The 17,068-nt window shown below is 34.4% G+C and overlaps 1 protein-coding gene across 1 annotated transcript; it reads right to left on the reverse strand.

Annotated features, from left to right (window-relative positions):
- Positions 1-11,078: 11,078 nt before the first annotated feature.
- Positions 11,079-16,669, reverse strand: LOC109152521 (E3 ubiquitin-protein ligase MARCH1-like). Its single transcript, XM_019300223.1, has 4 exons — positions 16,433-16,669; positions 16,187-16,333; positions 15,933-16,056; positions 11,079-11,200 (listed from the first exon to the last, which is right to left on the reverse strand). The coding sequence occupies exons 1-4, from the start codon at positions 16,667-16,669 to the stop codon at positions 11,079-11,081; spliced, it is 630 nt and encodes a 209-aa protein (XP_019155768.1).
- Between the last annotated feature and the right edge of the window lie 399 nt (positions 16,670-17,068).

Raw genomic sequence — 17,068 nt, forward strand, 5'->3', positions numbered from 1 at the left:
TATGGTATAATTTAACAATAATTTTAATTTCTAATTAAAAATTCAAATCATTTTTCCAAAAGAGTTTTGTTTTTCATTTAATTTGTATCTTATTTAATATGGATGCTGCGGTTTTTGTTGATGGCGGCAGGATATGGGTGGTAATTCGTGATCATGGTGGCAGGTTCGTCCCAGCCCGGAGCGGAAGGTTGATGTCTCCAAGATCCTTATCTCGTTGAGGCAATAGCTGTTAAGGAAGCACTAACTTGGTTAAAAGGGCGTGAGAACAACAATTTCATAGTCGAGTAGTCTGATTGATTAAGTTTTTGTGTCAATTTTAATTCGCTGTTGTTGGATCTTCCGTATGTAGATTTAATTATTAAGCAATGTTGTTTGATTGCTAGGGACATTGGGAACATGTTTGTTCACCATGTCAAAAGGTTAGCGAATCAAGTAGCTGGCACGGGCAACTAGTTCATCGTTTGTCCTTGGTCTTGGAACTCTTCACCACCCAGTTGTATTTCACACTTATTTATTAATTAATGCATATTGGTTGTTTGGTTTTCAAAATGGCACCTCTATGGCTCTCTCAAATAGGAGGTCACAGATTCGACAAATACTATATTGTAATAGAGTCAATATTACTCAAGAAAACAAAGAAATAACTATGGAAATTTATGTTTAAACTATCCAAATTTATGTTTAAACTATCTCTTCAGCTGGCTGTCCAATGGTGTGCTGCCTTCGCCATGACTCCTTTTGCTGTGGAAGTCGACTCTCTCTCCCTCGCCAACTTGATCTCTTCGCAGGATACAAGGATTCCTTGGAGAATTTAGCCAGCAGTTTCTTACATTCGGTCCACTCTTAGCTTATAGGGTTCCAGTATTCGGCATATTTACAGGGAAGCCAATCAGGTTGCAGACGTTCTTGCAACAGCTGGCCTCGGCTATAGCACTTCAAAAAAATTTCATACTTTACATTCGCTGCCTACTATGGCTAAACTGGCCTTATTGTTTGATGTAAGGGGTTTTGCCACGCGTCGGGATATTCGTTGCCAATAAAACCTGATTTTGTAAAAAAAAAAAAAAAAAAAAAAAAATCACCCCCTACAATAGATTAAGAGATCGAAGGTGTTGTTCATGCCTCGAATCTAGTGTCGGTGGGGTATAATGGCCACGTTGATCACCATTACGTACACCTGTAACATTTAAGAGAGAATTGAAATAAAAATAACATATTATTTAAATGGATTATGATACGTCTCACAAAAAATTTATACTCATATTAAAGTTGAAGTATTAAACTTGGGTAAGATTCCGCTTCGTGAGGATTTGGTAGTGCCTATGCCAACTCTTATGTACAACTGTGGTAGCTAGAAACAAACCATATGCAATACCACAGAAAACAAAGACATATATAGTAACAATGATGACAATTGTAGCAGGAATGGAAGGCAATTCCACAACAACATGGCCAAGCAACAGTTTTGGCAGCCGGCTATACGTTGGTCCAAATTAGCAAGGGAGATGCAACTTTTTAAGAAACAATAACATCCCAAGACAAGAAGGAAGATCAGTGCTCCTGTTTCATTTACATCATCATCAGACTAAACAGTTAGATATATTGAAAATTAAAGCAAATTGCACATGACGTGCACACGAATTGCACATGATGTGCACACGAATTGCACATTACGTTGCTTGACCCATCGAAGTGTGCAACCGTGTTTGCTAATATGCGGGCTATTGCACACACCCTACCGCCGCTCTACAGCGGGTCCCATACACATGAATAGAAATTGCTCACTTTTACAGATCTCCAATGGTCTAAGCAGTCCATGTAGATGAACTCTTGTGTCTCTTTGCAAAGGTATGTGGCTATGAGTTCATCGCCTGCAAGTTAGAAAAGAGTTAGGTTAAATGAAAACGAAGTGTAAGACAAGTACTCGAGTATTTATAGTAAATGTAATATGATATTTAATCAATTTATGAATCACTTCTTTGTTGTCATTTTCAATGCAGATTCTACAACAAACCTATGTACCAGCTGGTATCACTACTGCAGATAGAGCGGCAGCGCAGCGGGGGTTGGTGTTTGCGCCAGTTGAATTTTTGCGGATGGAGATGCCGTTTCTTACAAAGAGAGGAAAATGAAAAGAATCTTTTATGCTCAAGCTAAGATGTCTTGGTGGATGGATTTCTCGCAATGTAGAGCCTGAGGATGAGAGTGTTTGGTTTTGAAGTTGGAGTTGGCCAACTAGACGCGTAGTAGAAGGTTTCCTCATTGGCGTGGCGGGTGATGTTGCTGTGTATCTCTTTCTAAGGTTTAGAAAGGAGAAGTGTATTTAGACTTGGCTTCATGCATGTGATACCGCAAGTAAGGTGTTGTACGTGAATCGTGATGGCAAATGTACGCTATACCATAGACCATGGTCCACCTTGTAAGATGGACTACTCAAATAAGGTACATTTTTAATACATCGAAGATACATTATTTGTGTACTGAATGTTCATTATTTAAAAGTACATTATTTGAGTACTAAATGTTCATTATTTGGTATTAATGAGCTTTTAGGAGTTAATAACCAAAATGATCCCTCGACTATGCCGTAATTACCAATTTAGTCCTCGACTATCATTCTTATGCAATTAAGTCCTCAATTATGTAATCTTTGTCCAATTTAGTCATCTGTTAACTTTTCTGTTTGTTGATGGTTAAAATTAAGGACAAAGATGTAATTTCATAAGCTTCCAAGCAAAAGTTACTAAATGAGTAAATGTCTATGTATTTTCCTATAAATTTCTCCGTCCTTCCGCACGCTTTTCTTCCACCCTCCACCTGGCACCTGCATGCCCCTTCAGCAGTCAAAGAATGAACCACCAAATCATAAATACTATTTCTCCAATTAAACTTTTTTGTTTTCTTTCTCCTGAATCGCCATAATCTCCACTTAAAACATATATATATATATATATATATATATATATATATATATATATAGTTTTTGTTTTTTTCTTTATTATTATTTATTGTAATTGCGATATCAAACTCCTCGATCATCTTTCAGTATAAATTATCATGTGCATGCATGCATCCTTATTGAACTGATTTACAGAAATCCCAGGGAAGATTCAATTTGAATTTCTTGTTTGTTCAATTTGGAGTATATATGCTTCAAGTACACTTCAATTCCGGTCTTCTTGAAAGATGAACAATTTAGATAATGACCAGCTTCCTCTTTCCACCTTCGCACTTACATCGAAACTGCTAGAACAGATCTTGGAAGAGCGAAACAATGGACTCCTCAGCCTCCGGCAGTTACTTGATGGCTTACAAACCAGTATTGCATCTGGCATAGCCGGAGACGAGGCGGATATCCACTGCCGACGAACAGCGTTTGGAACCAACGTTGTCGTCTTCGAACATCAACCGCCTAGTGCCTTCACCTTCCATGAAATTTTCTGGGAATCAATGAGAAACTCGACGTTTGCTCTCCTTCTTTGTTGCGTCGCGCTTTCTATTGCCATTGGGGTTCGGAGAAATGGGGCTCGACAAGGATTTCTAGACGGAGTTATCTTTTTCCTGGCCATATTTCTCTCCCTCCATTTCGGAGCAGTTTTTAAGGTTGTAAAGGCTAAGTGCATGAATAAGAAGAGATGGTCGAAGCGGAGAAACGTGGGACTGGTTAAGGTGATTCGACATGGCTAAAAGCTTCAAATCTCGGCGTCCGAGGTAATGGCCAACGAGGTTGTTTGCTTGGAGCCTGGGGACGAAGTCCCCGCCAATGGGATTTTCATCAGAAGAGGCGGCGGTGTTAATACCGCCGTGTTTACAGGCGAAAATCCGGCGGAAGAGGCGGAGGAAGGTGAGGGTTTGATGGTGGTTACAGCAGTGGGGAAGAACACGGAGAGGGAAAAGCTGTTGAGACAATCAAGAAAACACCAAAATCCAGAGTCAAATGTGTTAGATAATAAATTGACTAACATAAACTGTAGTAACGAGTAACCTGTCTCGTAGTAGCGGATGCTTCAGGATCATCCGAATATCCCTTGCCATAGTTGTTGTTATTGCCATGGGACGGTAAACCTACAGAATAGTTTTGTCTACCACTTCTCTCCCGAATACCTGATGGTGCGTGTATTCTGAATACGGGAGCTGTGGGAGGACTGTTTTGCTTAGAAGCCTACATGCCATCAACGTAGGCAGATATTCAGTTAAAGCTTAACTGAATATCCTGAGTTGCCTAACAGATTAAGTCACTAACTGATTTAATCTTCCACTTGCACCACAACCACTTAATTAATACAATATATTATAATATATTGTATTTAGGGAAAATACTTACATTCTCCCACTTGGTGCAAGTACTGACACAACCTTCATTAAAGAACAAAACACATGAACCATAGTAATACGTCCTCTACTAATCAAGTGAGTAATATCTTCTATGATCACATGCATTTAAATTCCCTAACTTAGGTTCTTTATGAACAAACCCTACGTTTATTCTTAGTCCCTTAATGGATGTTTCTCAAAATATATTATGTGCACAACTGAAGGAAGAAACCATCCAAATTCACTGTGTGATCTCTAAAATCTTAGAATCATGCCTTAAGTAGAGATCTCTTATGTTAGCATAATGCTAACTATATATTCTATGACTTCTTTATAAGTTAACGTACGCACTACCTCTAACGGCTAAGAGCTTGGAGTTGACACGTCTGTCACTCCCACTCATTAAGATAGCCAAAAGATAGTCAAGTCATAAAACATTCCAATAACTTAGACAACAAACCAAAAAAGTCTAAGTCCATAAAATTTGGAATCTTAAACATACACCAACTTCCTAAATAATCTCAAGGTCCACCTTGAAATTAATTGAACATAACGAGTCTTACTTATATGTCTTGCAAAATTGTTTTGAGCCTTACAAACCAAAATGGCCCAGGATCAATTTTGAAGATCCTAAAGACTATTAATTTCTAAAGAATTTATTAATTGGCAATGCCCCACAAGTTAAATGCTTTCGTTCTAATAAATTCATTAATATTGTTACAACATTTTCATAAATATGTTGTACAACCAAACGTTCAATGAAATGAACTTATGAATTATAAGAACAAAAAACTAAATTAATACTTGTGGAAACTTTTGGACTTATTGCTAGACGCACAATCCAATTTGGAATGTATGAAAACAATTAAATCCATCAGCTTTAGTGGAGTATTTTAATGATCTTTTTCTAAATGATCACTCCCACTGATTAACATATTCTTTAGCCAAATTAATGATATAACACTCATAATTGTCATAATTGATTTGACCAACTAAATAATGAAGATATAATTCCCCACCATTAGTTGGGCATACTAAATAATCAATATTTGGTTCCAATTATAGTCCAACTAAATGAATAATTAATGAGGACATGATTCTCCACCATAGTTGGACATACTAAAATAATAAAATACCCCTTCCAAAACCAAGTTGGAATTTGGCTCAGAAGATATATTTTATTATTGGAATCCAAAAGAGGTATATCATACCACGCAACTTACTATAGTTAGTCCAAATAACCAAGTAAGCTTCGTGAAAAATAATTAATAAAAGGTGTATCTAAATTTTGGAAAGTGACTAAATACATGTTTTGCCAATGAAAACCATGAAACTTAGAATTATAATTGAACTAAATTTATAAATTCTAAGAAATTGGGATAAAGTTATTATCTAATGGGTTGATGAATTTATTGACATAAAACTTGTCTGTGGGCTAAAGTTTTAAATCTATTAAATTCAATTAAACACTTATGATAGTGTTTTATCTCAATTACTAAATAGTCAGAAGAATCTAGTGGCATAAAACTTGCCTGTGGGCTAAAGTTCTACTCAATTAGATCCAACTGAAATTTTATGATGAAACAATTATCAAATGAGTTGAAGAATCTAGTGACATAAAACTTGTCTGTGGGCTAAAGTTTTAATTTAATTAGATAAATTACAACCATTATGACAAAAAAAAAACTTATGAGATCATGTTCTTTATCTTAATCCCTGTGGGTAAATTAAGATATATGACCTAAAGTTTACATCATAAAATTAAGCTTCATGATAGAGGTGAAAATTACTCATAAAGTAATTAAGTAAAATTCTTTATTTCTATCATTACTGATAAAACTACTAAACTACATTCGGATACATAATTGCCTGTGGGCTAAATTATGATCATAGTTTAGTATTTCATCCTAATTAATCATACAAATATAACGAAATTGCCTGTTGGCAAAATTCCATCATATTACATACAATTAATCACAACTGGTATGTCTAAAACTTTATGTCACCCAACTCAATATATAATTTTAACTGTTAAGGATGTTGTGGCTACTCCCCAACTAATTAAAATTATAAGATCACTAGACAATTTTTATCAACTTTTATGTGACCCAACAACTCAATATATAATTTTAACTGATTAAGGATGTTGTGGCTACTCCCCAACTAATTAAAATTATAGGATCAGTAGACATTTATCATTGCCATCTTTATGTGATTTGAACTTTAGACAATTTTTAGTAAATTAAAGATGTTGTGGCTACTCTTTAATTAATCTAAAATTGTTATCACTTGGCAAAAGGGGAATTTAAAGCCTAACAAACAAATTAAACCAACACATGATAGACAATTATTAGGTATACTCCCAGGAAAGTTGGTCGAGACGAAACTCGGTTAAATACCAGCTCCTTAGACAGAGTAGTGTCGCAAGGGGACTAGTAGCAACAAGGCTTTTAAGGCAGGGCCATAGAACTAGTATTCCTCCCCAGAAAACTTCCCTAAGTCATGTGTTTTCATATTTGAAGTAAAATCGTTTGGGAGATCTATAAGATTGTAGATTCACCTATGGATAAGGCTTTAAATGGATGAACTAAATTAACAGACTAAACGTGCTTAAATTCAGGCACTACCGCAATTAATTTTATGCATAAAATTCAACTTAATAAGGAACTAAATCCATTCTCAAACTATGCTTTCTAAAGGCATAATAAATCGCATAATCTAAAAATAAAATATTATGCTTAGAACAGATATGCATAAAATTAAATAATAAACTCATATATTCCAAATAAATTGCATAACTAAAAACAATTTTAATATGAGCAATATCCTCAAGTATACAATTAATATTCAAAATTAGTATGACTTCTAACCAAAAGAAATCCAAAATTTGAATAATAATATAATAGATATATACTTTGAAAGGTTAAAAACTAGCCCACGTGAAAATGTTTTAATTGCATAAAATCAAATTTGTGAGAAACAGGCTGAATTCACAAATATCAAGTCATAGTATATGTTTTATTCATAAATAAAAAACTCACAAATCCTAGTTGCATAATTAAACTTAATATTATGCACTTAATGTGATTGAATGCATAAAACAATTTAAAAAGTATGAAAACACCAAATGTGTATTCACTTATTCATACTTAACTAAATGTGGGCACTAACATCTAAAATCACAATTCAAATACTAAATAAATTATGGGATAGATGTACAATAATGCCTAGAAAACATGTTTTTTCCAAAATTCTGAATTGATTCAAAAATCACTATCCAAAACTCAATTAATAATATTATTAATGGCATAAAATTGAAAATAAACCAAAAGAGCAATAAATATCCATTAACAATATTATTATGTTAATTTGGAGACTAAATATGAAAAAACAATAGTTAAAACTGTTAACCTTTAAACCATTTCGGATATAACTTCAAAATTTAATACAACTTAAGTTCGAAAAAACAAATGCAACATAAATCTATTTGGAAACAATTAATTAAAATATTAATAGTAATAAGGAGCATTATAATCACTATGAACATTTTAATAATGACAAACATGGTAATACATGTCTTAATGTTTCCATATTCTTAAGGATAAAATGTGACTAGTTCAAAATGGTTAACAGCTATAATAGTAGTTACCAATAATAATAAATTGTAAACTGTAATTAATGATTTGTGTACCATAATGATGCAAACTGCATCTATCGATAGCACTAACCTCGATAGCGAAGAAAGCCTCCAAAATCTCCAACCTTCGCGGAGAGTTTAGTTGACTCGTCGATGCTAGTAATATCAATGAATCGCCCAATGGTACATAATAGTTCATCGGTAACACTTAATTACCATTATTAATAATAATGGAAAAATGAAGTGACATGGGTAATCTTACCAATGTACCAAATATAGTAAATTACCATGAATGAATAATTATTATGAAATGTAATAAATGAGATTATCCCCCCAACTTAATAACAGTGATTAATAATGCAAATTAATTACAATAAATGCAAAACTGTAATTGAGGGATGCCAAATGTTAATCTCAATTTATCACCTAATAATTAATCATGAGTCATAAGGAGACTAAAATTAAGGTATCACCAGATTACCATTGTAAAGGCAATAAATATCAATTATGTACATTGCTGCCATTAAAAAAATTACTTAATATTATTGTTAAGGCCCTAAAAACTATTAATAGATTAAAAACATAATCAACTTAAATTATAGTTATAATTCTTAACGGCCAAAAACAATAATTATAATTCTTAATGGCTTCAAATGGTAATTGTAATCCTTAAACATTTAATGACTCAAAATCACGCAATGATAATAATTATAGCACTAAATTGCTTAAGTCAGGCCCATAAACCTTAATGGCCCAAGTTAATTATAACATGAATGATAAATGTTCTAATATGGAAATAGATCCAAACATTATATTATCACCAACGATAAATACCGTTAACAAAATACGGTAGTTAGTAATAATTGAAACTTAATAAACATGTTATAATCAAAATAAAAAAATGCTACAATTATTATTAAAATATCAATCAAAGAAGGTAGAATCTACTACTTTAATGAGCCAGATAGATCTTAAATAGCTTGTTCAAAATAGGTTTAAAAGTATGCTAAAAATTAAGTGAGAAACCAACAAGCTGACTTAATAGGATATATTATCCAAAATTAGCCTAAGGATCTAAAAGTGAATGATATTAAATATGAAGGTTATGAGTTAATAATATGCTATATCCAATCTTAATATATGCTTTTCTAAATGTATACTTATAATAAAATAATTTATGAATATACAAAGCATGCTTGGATTTTACATATTAATATATTATTAACTCATAAATACTAAATAAATTGCAATAATTCAGGCAATTTAATATGTGCCTTAATATTAAATTAAAATTCAAAATAGCAAAATTTAAAACTTTAATTTTTGCCCATAATTGAATAATAATTTAATTATGAATTTAATGTAAACTAAAGGGCATTAATATAACTCTCAATATTAAATTAAAATTCAAATAGCAAATCAAAACTTAATATTTGCTCAAAAATAAATAATAATGTAATTGTGACAAGAACTACTGTAATGGTGCTAATAACGGCAATAATTCAATCACAAATAATGCCATAATTAATCTCAATTTGAAATTTGTAATGCCAAAATTTAAAGAATAACTAAAGGGCATTATGATTTCAAAATTAAGCAATTACCATATAATTTACCACTTGCCAATAAAATAATATATAATTAATTAAGGTAATATAAAGATAGCAACTTTAAACCTAACATAAACACCATTTACCAAAATTTATATATATATATATATATATATATATATATATATATATATATATATATATATATATATATATATATAGGGAAGGGATCAGGTGCATTTGTGACTTCCCGTGCGGTTGTGCGGTGGATTAATGTGCGTGAGGTTTATACTTAATGTGCGTGAGTGTTGTACTTAATGTGCCTGAGATTTGTACTTAATGTGCGTAATGTTAATATGCGTGAGTTTTGTACTTAATGTGTCTGAGTATTGTGCTTAATATGCGTGAGATTTGTGCTTAATGTGCGTGAGTAGTTCAGAATTACGAGCTCAGAAGGAAGCAGAACAGAAAACTCACGCACATTAACGCCCAATCTTCTTGTTAATTCTTCCTTCAATTTGGCCATGGATTCTGGATTATCAGCTACCTTCAGTGCAGTTGAATGTTTATATAGATGACGCACGCACAGCAAAATTTGCACACCAGCTAAGTGTGGATTTTTGTTGTATTATTCCCATAATTCTTAACCACCATAGCCCGCCTCCGCATCATCATCATCATCAGGGAGGGGGCAATGGCTACGAGGGATGGGGAAGAAGCTGACATCCATATTTTCTGCTGCATTTTACACATTCATGCACATTAAGTACAAATCTCAGGCACATTAAGCACAACACTCACGCACATTGAGTACAAATCTCACGCACATTAATCAACCGCACAACCGCACGGAAAGCATTCAACCGCACGGGAACCTTTCACTATATATATATATATGTGTGTGTGTGTGTGTGTGTGTGTGTGTGTGTGTTATTCAATTCAATGAGGCAATATTTATATGGTAAAAAAATAATTGTAGATTGCAGAAAATAGAAACGTAGCGTACCAGTTATCTCCTTCCTCTTTCAAAGAAACGCCGGAAAACCAGCGAAGCGGGGATGAAGCATCGGCCATCATCCTGCCGTCCCCCTTCTTCAGATGAGGAGCAACAGCAGGCCACCGCCATATGGCCTGATGCAGTGCCGACTGAAGAAGAAAACAGTGTCACCCGATGTAGCCGTATCTGCCCAAAAACGTGGAGATGCAGCGACGTCACCGGAGAGTCCAGCTCGCCTTCGCCGGAACTACTCGTCGCAGGTCCAGGTTCGCCAGAGCCTCCGTTGCGACGCCGCCACGTCACCAAAAATCCGTGCAGCGCCTTCGCCATCTCGCTTCACTAAAGCACTGCTCCGCCGACGCCGCACACGACCGCACGTTCTGGACGAGGAATGGCGACGGAGAACACCCAGCGACCACCTTATTGCTGGAGAGGGGAAACGGGAAGATCGCAATGCCAACTCCGTACCTTACTGCCGACGCCTGACTTAAAGGCGTAACAGTGGCGGCTTCGGAGAGAAAACAAGAAGATCGCGACCATCTTCTTCGTGGAACAAAACGCAGCAACATCCGGTGCACGTTCATCCATGGATGATGAAGCGCTGATGACAGCCCACAATGCCCCACGGCACCGCCGCTACATCATAGCCGCCGGTGGACACTGACTCTGTTCGTAGTCCGGCGATGGTAGGCACTTTCTCGACTGGCAACAGAAGAACATATCATGTTTCAAAAGAATAAAAAAACTTAAGCACTCTGAAAAACTATAGCATATACGAAGCACAGTATACGTATATGAAATTATATTACAATTTAATATAATTGATAACTAGGCAGAAATTAATAGGGCTTTGATACCAAATGTTAGATAATAAATTGACTAACATAAACTGTAGTAACGAGTAACCTGTCTCGTAGTAGCGGAAGCTTCAAGATCATCCGAATATCCCTTGCCATAGTTGTTGTTATTGCCATGGGACGGTAAACCTACAGAATAGTTTTGTCTACCACTTCTCTCCCGAATACCTGATGGTGCGTGTATTCTGAATACAGGAGCTGTGGGAGGACTGTTTTGCTTAGAAGCCTACATGCCATCAACGTAGGCAGATATCCAGTTAAAGCTTAACTGAATATCCTGAGTTGCCTAACAGATTAAGTGACTTAATCTTCCACTTGCACCACAACCACTTAATTAATTCAATATATTATAATATATTGTATTTAGGGAAAATACTTACAAAATGCTCCAAATTTGAGTGTGAAATGGAAAACATAAGCGTTGTCTTGCAGGGAACCTGGCTGTGCTTGTCTCTCCTCACGAAGCTTATGAAATTAAAATTTTACCCCTAGTTTTAATCATCAACAAACAGAAAAGTTAACAGAGGACTAAATTGGACAAAGATTACACAATTGAAGACTTAACTAGGTAAGAATGATGTTGAGGACTAAATTGGTAATTATAGCATGGTCGATAGACCATTTTGGTTATTAACTCGAACTTTTAGTATACAAATAATGTTCATTCAGTATATTAAAAATATACCTTATAAGGCGGACCATGATCCATAATATAATTTGTCATGGACAGGTTGTTACAGAAGTTAGAGATAGGGAAATTCATATTTCTTTACGTGCTAGTTATAATATATACGCACATTGCACGATTAAATTAATGCCCAATATAGAAATTAAAGTAAGTAAATAATTAATATAAATTTTAAATATAAAAATTAAATAATATAAAATATAATTATTTTCAATATAATAAAAAAAAATGAGTATTTTCAGTTTGTGATAAAAGTAGTAGTAATGATGCATGTGTATTGTTGTTTATAGTTATAATTGAGAATAAATATCATGTCCTAACTGTTTTCATATTAAAATAAATAATTAAGTCTTCTTAATGCAATATTGATGATAATTGATGAGTTGTTAAAACTTAATTATAGGGGTGTATACTCAATCTAGATTTGTATGGATGAGTTAGTAAAACTTAACTAAGGGGGTGTATTCAATTTAATTAATTTGGATTTGGAGGGAATGGCATGGGAACTATTCCGTAAGGAATGAAATATGTAAGTAATAGAATAGGAATTGTATTCTCTTGTTTGGTTCGCTGAAGGAATAAATTTTAAGAATTGTATTCCAATGTTTGGTTGGTTAAGGAATAAAAATAAAAAGACATAAATACCCCTGTACAAAATATTATTATTATTATTATTATTATTATTATAATTATAATAATAATAATAATAATAATTATTATTATTATTATTATTATTATATTATTATTATTATTATTATTATTATTATTATTATTATTATTATTATTATTATTATTATTATTATTATTATTATTATTATTATTATTATTATTATTATTATTATTATTATTATTATTATTATTATTATTACTCCAGTAAAACACGGTATGATTGTTGACTACATAAACAAAAACTTTACGCACTATATAAATATAAATGTCAAGGGCGTTTTGGGGAAAGACTTTTCTTTTTCCAAGATGCCAATTGCAACGTTGCAAAATGTGTGTGTGTATGTATATATATATATATATATATATATATATATATATATATATATATATATATATATATATATATATATATAATTTATTTACATATATATTTATTGATAGATAAAAATTATAATTAATTAAATATATACATTTATATAATACATTATATTTATTAAATATAAATATTAAATAATGTGCAAAGGGTATTTTTGTTATTTGTGATATAAAAGCTATTCCCAAGAGCACGGGAATAGCTAATACCAAGGCCCCCCTAGGAATGGCTATTCCATTTAAAAAGGTAATAGCTTATTCCTAGGAATGTTATTCCCATGACAAAATGACCCAACCAAACAATGGAATAGGTCTATTCCAAGGAATGTTATTTCATTCCTGACCTATTCCATGAACCAAACATGCCATAAAAGTTAGGTGGTATTCAATCTATACTATACTATTATAGAGTCTTTACAATGTGTAGTATTTGATGCATATTTTTAGAAAGTTTTTAGAAGTTTATTTGTTACGAATATTTGTAATAGATTTTGATGATATAAAGAGCACTATTTAAACACTTATGACCCCTCATTCTTTGCTTGTAAATTTAGATAAGTTATGCAGATGGACTTACTAGAAGGAAGCAGTTTCGGATGGAAGCATCCTAAAGGGAGGCTTCGAAAGGAAGAGATTCAGAAGGAAACAAGCGGAAGGAGTTAGGTCGATAGGAAGTTTAGGGGATCGGTAAAAGTCTAAGACCAGAAGAAATCTTGACAGGTATTCTTAGATGATGAAAGAGAATCTCCACGGTATTCCAAGCATGTTGGAGACTCATTGAAGAATGATTTAAGGAAGATCAACTTTGGAAGGAGATCATTCAAGGAAGAACAAAAAGAGTCATTTGAAGGATGCAACTTGCATGACACTTAGAAGTCTATAGACAAGATAGATTAGTGCAGGAACAACTCATTTTTTACTTTTGAAGTGCTTATAAGCTAAAAAGGAAAACTGTCATTACCCTATGGATAAACTGTAAACAATATTTCATTAAGTCACATTAATGTGGTGCAAGTTTAATTTAGCATTTTATGACTATTAAGTGGTAGCATTAATGTTGTAACGGAAATAACGTTTTCCGTTACAAAGCCTATATTGATGGTATATAAGGCTATAAAAGTATAGGTCCTGCCACTGCTCCAGAACACCTGAAATACACCATCTATATTGTCCGGAGACCAAGTCGGAGACATCGTTACTCTGCAGAAATTTCTACTATGATTATTCACAACGCAATACACAAAGGTATCAAACTATGGCTGGAGTTTTTGTAACACCCCCTAAAAACATGCTATTTTAAAGCCTTAAACATGCAGATAACTAAACCAAACAACAATCACAGCGGAAGACTGAAAGATAGATGTATATGAATAAACTGGAATACGGGGTGCTATGCCACGTTCACCAAAGAGATGAACGCACAGACAACATCAACAATGTTTAAATCTAAACCCATTGTCTCATTGTTCTACATCTAAACTGGCACACAGGCCACAAAACGAAAGGGAGAAGCTATACTAGCAAGTACTAGACCGTGCACTCGCCTAGACATCACCTGAAAGAACACAATAAACATGGGACGACGCCCGGTCAGCGAATAATGCTGGTAACCCACCAATACATGTGAAAAAACATACATAGGTAATATATAAGTTGTAAAGCCATTTTCGAAACGGAATACATAAGTATATAAGTACAAAACCAGGAGTAATAGTCAACACAAGACTCAGGCTCTCAACAAGAACACGGGAACACATCCCAAGACCACAAGGACAACAACAACTCAAAAGGATAGAGACAAGACCAATGGCAACACATGCCTAGGCAACACATGCCTTTGTGACTACACACGTCACAAGAAGAGAACTCACAACAACGGCTACACAAGCCCTCGTGACATCACCCATCACGAGTTGATATGTCTTCCTTATGCCCGGTTCCAACCTTATGGCTACCCCCAACCTTATATCTAGTTCCAACCTTTACCTCCAGGACTCCTGTACACCAAGTCCAACCTTATTCCTCTGGAAACCGTCGTTCCCCCTCCAACAGTCCCTCCAACAGAACCACCGATTTCATAGTACACGAGGGTACCGATCACACATACGGCAACACATGCCACCCAAGAATCACGTGAACCTTAAATGACATATGCAAGATATTTGGAGCCATCAATTAAATATTTCCCTCAGCTCTACAATAGATTAAGAGATCGAAGGTGTTGTTCATGCCTCGGATCTAGTGTTGGTGGGGTATAATGGCCATGTTGATCCACCACTACGTACACCTGTAACATTTAAGAGAAAGAATTGAAATAAAAATAACATATTATTTAAATGGAATATGATGCGTCATCTCTTGAAAAAATTGACAGTCGTATTAAAGTTGAATGATTAAACCTTTGTAAGATTTCGCTTCTCTAGGATTTGGTAGTGGCGATGCCAACTCTTATGTACAAATGTTGTAGCAAGAAACAAACCATAAGCAATACCACAAAAAATGAAGACATATATGGTAAGAATGATGAACATTGTAGCAGGAAGGCAATTCCACATCAACATGGCCAGGCAAAAGTTTTGGCAGCCGGCTATACGTTGGTCCAAATTAGCAAGGGAGATGCAAGTTTTTAAGAAACAATAACATCCCAAGCCAATAAGGAAGACCAGTGCTCCTGTTTCATTTACATCATCATCAGACTAATATAAACTGTTGGATAGAAAATTAAAGCTGCTAATTAATAACAACCTTTCAACAAGAGAATTATATTAGTGAGACTTTTACTCTACCATAAAAGAAAGTAGTTTTACATAATTTGATAAAGAAAGTTAGGGATGAAAAATATGCGTACCCATGCTGTAGTAGAAGGAAATATTGGATTGTGAAGACAAGAAGCTCAAATACTTATCAACAGCCTTGTGAATCACTCCCTCGTAATCCACAATGTACATATACCCACCAAGCACTACAATTAGCTGGGGAGAAATAAGAATTCATAAGAGTAATATATAGGTACATCTAATGAGCTAGCTAGTATAGGATGAAACATGAAAGGTAGGAAAATGTATAAAGAAACATTATATATATTATTATTATTATACTTACTGCTTGAGCAATCAGGAAATGAACAAAAAAATCCTTGACCACAAAGAGCTTGTGCTTTAGTCTTGTGACAATGTCATATTTCACCTCTTTCACTTGTAATTGAAATGCTGCCTTACAAGTGGAGCAGTGGGTAAAAGCAAAACCTTCCTACAATAATACAATTATATATATAATCGTTTAAACTGAATTACAGCGCACAATATGTATGTGTTATGTGTAGGAACAAAAATGATATTGCCCGCTCACTCTGATAGATCTCCAGTGGTCCAAGCATTCTCTATGGACGAACTCTTGGGAGCCTTTACAGCGGCAAGGAGATATGAGTTGGTCGCCTTCTCTGGTGTCACTGTCAAGGCAGATACGGCAAGAAAGCGAAGAAGCTGACTCCAAATCCCGATCACTGCTGTAGATAGAGCGGGAACGGCGGGTGGTGTTGGAGCTGCTGCTGTTGCTTGGGTTTTGCGCCACCTGATTTTCGGCCATTTCTTACAAAGAGGAAAAGGAAAAGAAAATTTTAAGCTGAGGCCTGAGGGTGTATGTTGGTGGATGGATTTCTCTCAATATAATGCAGAAGCTGATCGAGGAGGGTGAGACTGTTGGTTTTGAAGAGGCTAAGGATCGGAGGCATGCATATATCCTGGTTGGTGACGTCGTTGGTGTTTGTCTCTTTCATTCTCAGGTTAAATTTAGAATGGAGAAATGTGTTTAGACTTGGCTTCCTTAGCTTCATTCATGCGTTAAAGACTTAAAGCAAGCAAGAAAGCAATGGCACCGCTAGCTTTGAGTAGCGGTGGTGGAAGCCGTGGGCGGATGGGTTGTTAAGGAAGAGATCAGATAAGAATTGATCGAAGTTCATATTTTTGTATATCTATTCTAGGAAAA

This window comes from Ipomoea nil, unplaced genomic scaffold (genome assembly GCF_001879475.1).
Source record: "Ipomoea nil cultivar Tokyo-kokei standard unplaced genomic scaffold, Asagao_1.1 scaffold2423, whole genome shotgun sequence".
NCBI classification, from domain to species: domain Eukaryota; kingdom Viridiplantae; phylum Streptophyta; class Magnoliopsida; order Solanales; family Convolvulaceae; genus Ipomoea; species Ipomoea nil.

Bases quoted from the DNA above. Each gene is read 5' to 3' on its own strand.
- LOC109152521 (XM_019300223.1), bottom strand. From the start codon at position 16,669: ATGGCCGAAAATCAGGTGGCGCAAAACCCAAGCAACAGCAGCAGCTCC. The intron at 16,334-16,432 runs GTGAGCGGGCAA...GTATTATTGTAG, and splicing joins ACCACTGGAGATCTATCAGA to GAAGGTTTTGCTTTTACCCA. The intron at 16,057-16,186 runs GTAAGTATAATA...ATTTCTCCCCAG, and splicing joins ATTTCCTGATTGCTCAAGCA to CTAATTGTAGTGCTTGGTGG.